This window comes from Pteropus medius, unplaced genomic scaffold, assembly GCF_902729225.1.
Source record: "Pteropus medius unplaced genomic scaffold, Ma_sr-lr_union100, whole genome shotgun sequence".
Taxonomy (NCBI): Eukaryota; Metazoa; Chordata; class Mammalia; order Chiroptera; family Pteropodidae; genus Pteropus; species Pteropus medius.
In genome coordinates, this window is record NW_024346787.1 from 207,113 (window position 1) to 209,425 (window position 2,313).

At 41.0% G+C, this 2,313-nt stretch overlaps 1 gene segment (V, D, J or C); it reads right to left on the reverse strand.

Annotated features, from left to right (window-relative positions):
- Positions 1-443: 443 nt before the first annotated feature.
- LOC120613919 (T cell receptor alpha variable 26-2-like) lies at positions 444-2,027 on the reverse strand. The segment is given in 2 exon segments: positions 444-1,218; positions 1,673-2,027. Coding segments are annotated over 2 exon segments (378 nt in total).
- Positions 2,028-2,313: the final 286 nt, after the last annotated feature.

Genomic DNA, 2,313 nt, shown 5'->3' on the forward strand with positions numbered 1-2,313 from the left:
GATTTATTTTAAATAAAAAAATAAAAACAAGTTTCAGAAATTTCACACATATTGATCCAATTCGTGTAAGAAAATTGGGTAGATGTTTATATGAGCACCTTGGTAAGTGAGAAGAAATGTGTTTGTCAGGATGGACTCCAAGCTGTCCGTTTGGCTTGAAGAGGAAATGGACTGGAGGTGGGAGAGTCAGGTTTGGCTCTCTGTAACCATGTGGGTTTACTCCACATACTTATGTAGTGTCTCGAGTCCTCTACAACAAGAAGGGAGCTGTGTATTTTTTGTGCAATAATAGAAATATTACAACATAAATTAAAAAAATAAAATAATATTTACATATTTGTCCTTCTTTTACTCCTTTCTCATATCACGTATATCTTAAGTGTGTGTTTTTCACATGAACAACAAAGAAAATTACAAATTTTCTTCAGGAGAAATAAATCAGGTTCTGAAATTCAGTTCAGTTTTTAAGTGGTTGGAAGGACTAATATGGTGCAAAATCCAGAACTTGGGAACTTCCCTGGATCCAAAGGGAGCAAGTCTTGGGAAACCAAATGGTTGTTCCACCTGTTTTAGTGATACCTACGTAGAAGTCAAATTTGATTAAAACAAAGAGCCACGGCAAATTCTCATTTCCTTTCCCCTTCGTTGTAGATTTACCACTGGGATTCTCAGTTTCCTTGCAAACTTTTAAGTCCCTTCAATAATGTAAGGACTTCTTCCTCATCTCTGTTCTCCTTTCATTCTTTCCTCCTTGTTTTCCTCAACATCTTCTCTTTACGACTTTTGTTTTTCTCTTCCTTTACTTTTCTACTCTTCTACCATGCTTCTGCTCATCCTCGTGCAGTGGCCACTCTAGATGCTGCTTCTGTTCTCTTCCCTTTCAAGGAGATATAGATATTGTACAGGTGCAGCTCCCTCCCTCCCACTGTGTGTCTCTCAAGATGCAGTAGTAGACAGCAGAGTCTCTCAGGGTGACCTGGGCTAGGATCAAGGTACTGGACTTCCTGTCTGTGGCGATGATCAGAGACGTCATTCCATGGCTCACATTGCCTTTCAGACCCTGAATCACATACTCTGGACCCTGGCCGGGAATCTGTCGATACCAGTATACGTACTCAGCTCCACTGATTGTGGAGTGGTTACAGGGCAGTTGCACAGGTTCTTCTTCAGTACTCTCCACTGCTTCTGGCTGTGTGGACTTAGCATCACCCATGATACCTGAGGGGTTGAAAAACAGTAGATTAACTCTGGAATGTCAAACCTTAGTGCATCTAAGGTCAGGTTCACAAATAATCCTGAAACTCTCCTCTCTGGCTGTATCTGTCCTTAAGCATTTTCAGGTGTGCTTCACAGGACAACAGAACCATTACTGCTTTTTATTCCTAAATATTCCAGAGATACAATGCCAAAGGTAAATTGCTGTAATTCTAGGACACTTGGGGTCAATGAATCTGCAAATCCTTGCAAACTGAGAGCTGTGAGGTTCAGGGGATCTTCTGTGATGAGTGGATATGATGAGCTCACAATGATGCTCAGATACTCTAGAGAAGCACACAGTCACATAGACACATAGAAACACATAATGTTATTTCCCCCTAGTGTTTGGTAAAGTGCAGTGGAAGAAGTAGAAGTAGCAGATACCTGCCCTTTGTTTTAGACCCAGATCACTTACCCAAAGTTAGCAGAATAGTAATTCCTGCCACTGATCTCATAGTTCAAGTGCAGCCTGGGGTTCCAGGCCTTAGAGCCCAGGATCTGTGTCTAATCCTCCATTTGGGGAAGCTTCAGCAACCACACAGCAGCCACTAGCACAGCCTCAACCACGAAGCTCTCAGTGGGTGTTGCCCAGGCAAGCATCAGCTAAAGACAGAGCAGTCTCTTGGTTGGCTCTACTCCCACCCCCAGGATGAAACATCAATTTATAAAGAGGATAAGGAAGTTTTCCCAGTGTCTAGCCCTAATTCAGGGGATTGACATTGACATTAGTTTCAAGTTTCAAATACAAATAGTCTATATCTGAGTGAGCCTGAATAAGTAAAATCTTCTGCAGGCGGTCAACCATCTCTCATTTGTGGTACATGGCAAAACTCACCACTGAGCTGGTATGAAATGCCCTTTAACCCAAGAACCTGATGCTGAAACTTTGGCTATAAGGAGAGAAGATAATTCCTTTCCATATTCCCAGACAGAGCAGTAACTTAGCAGGAATTATAAATAATTTAACTTCCAAAGTTACAAAATTATTTCTGATTAAAAAAAAAAAAAAGACCATAAGCTGAGTTAAAATCCAATGACACCTGGAGGAAAATATTT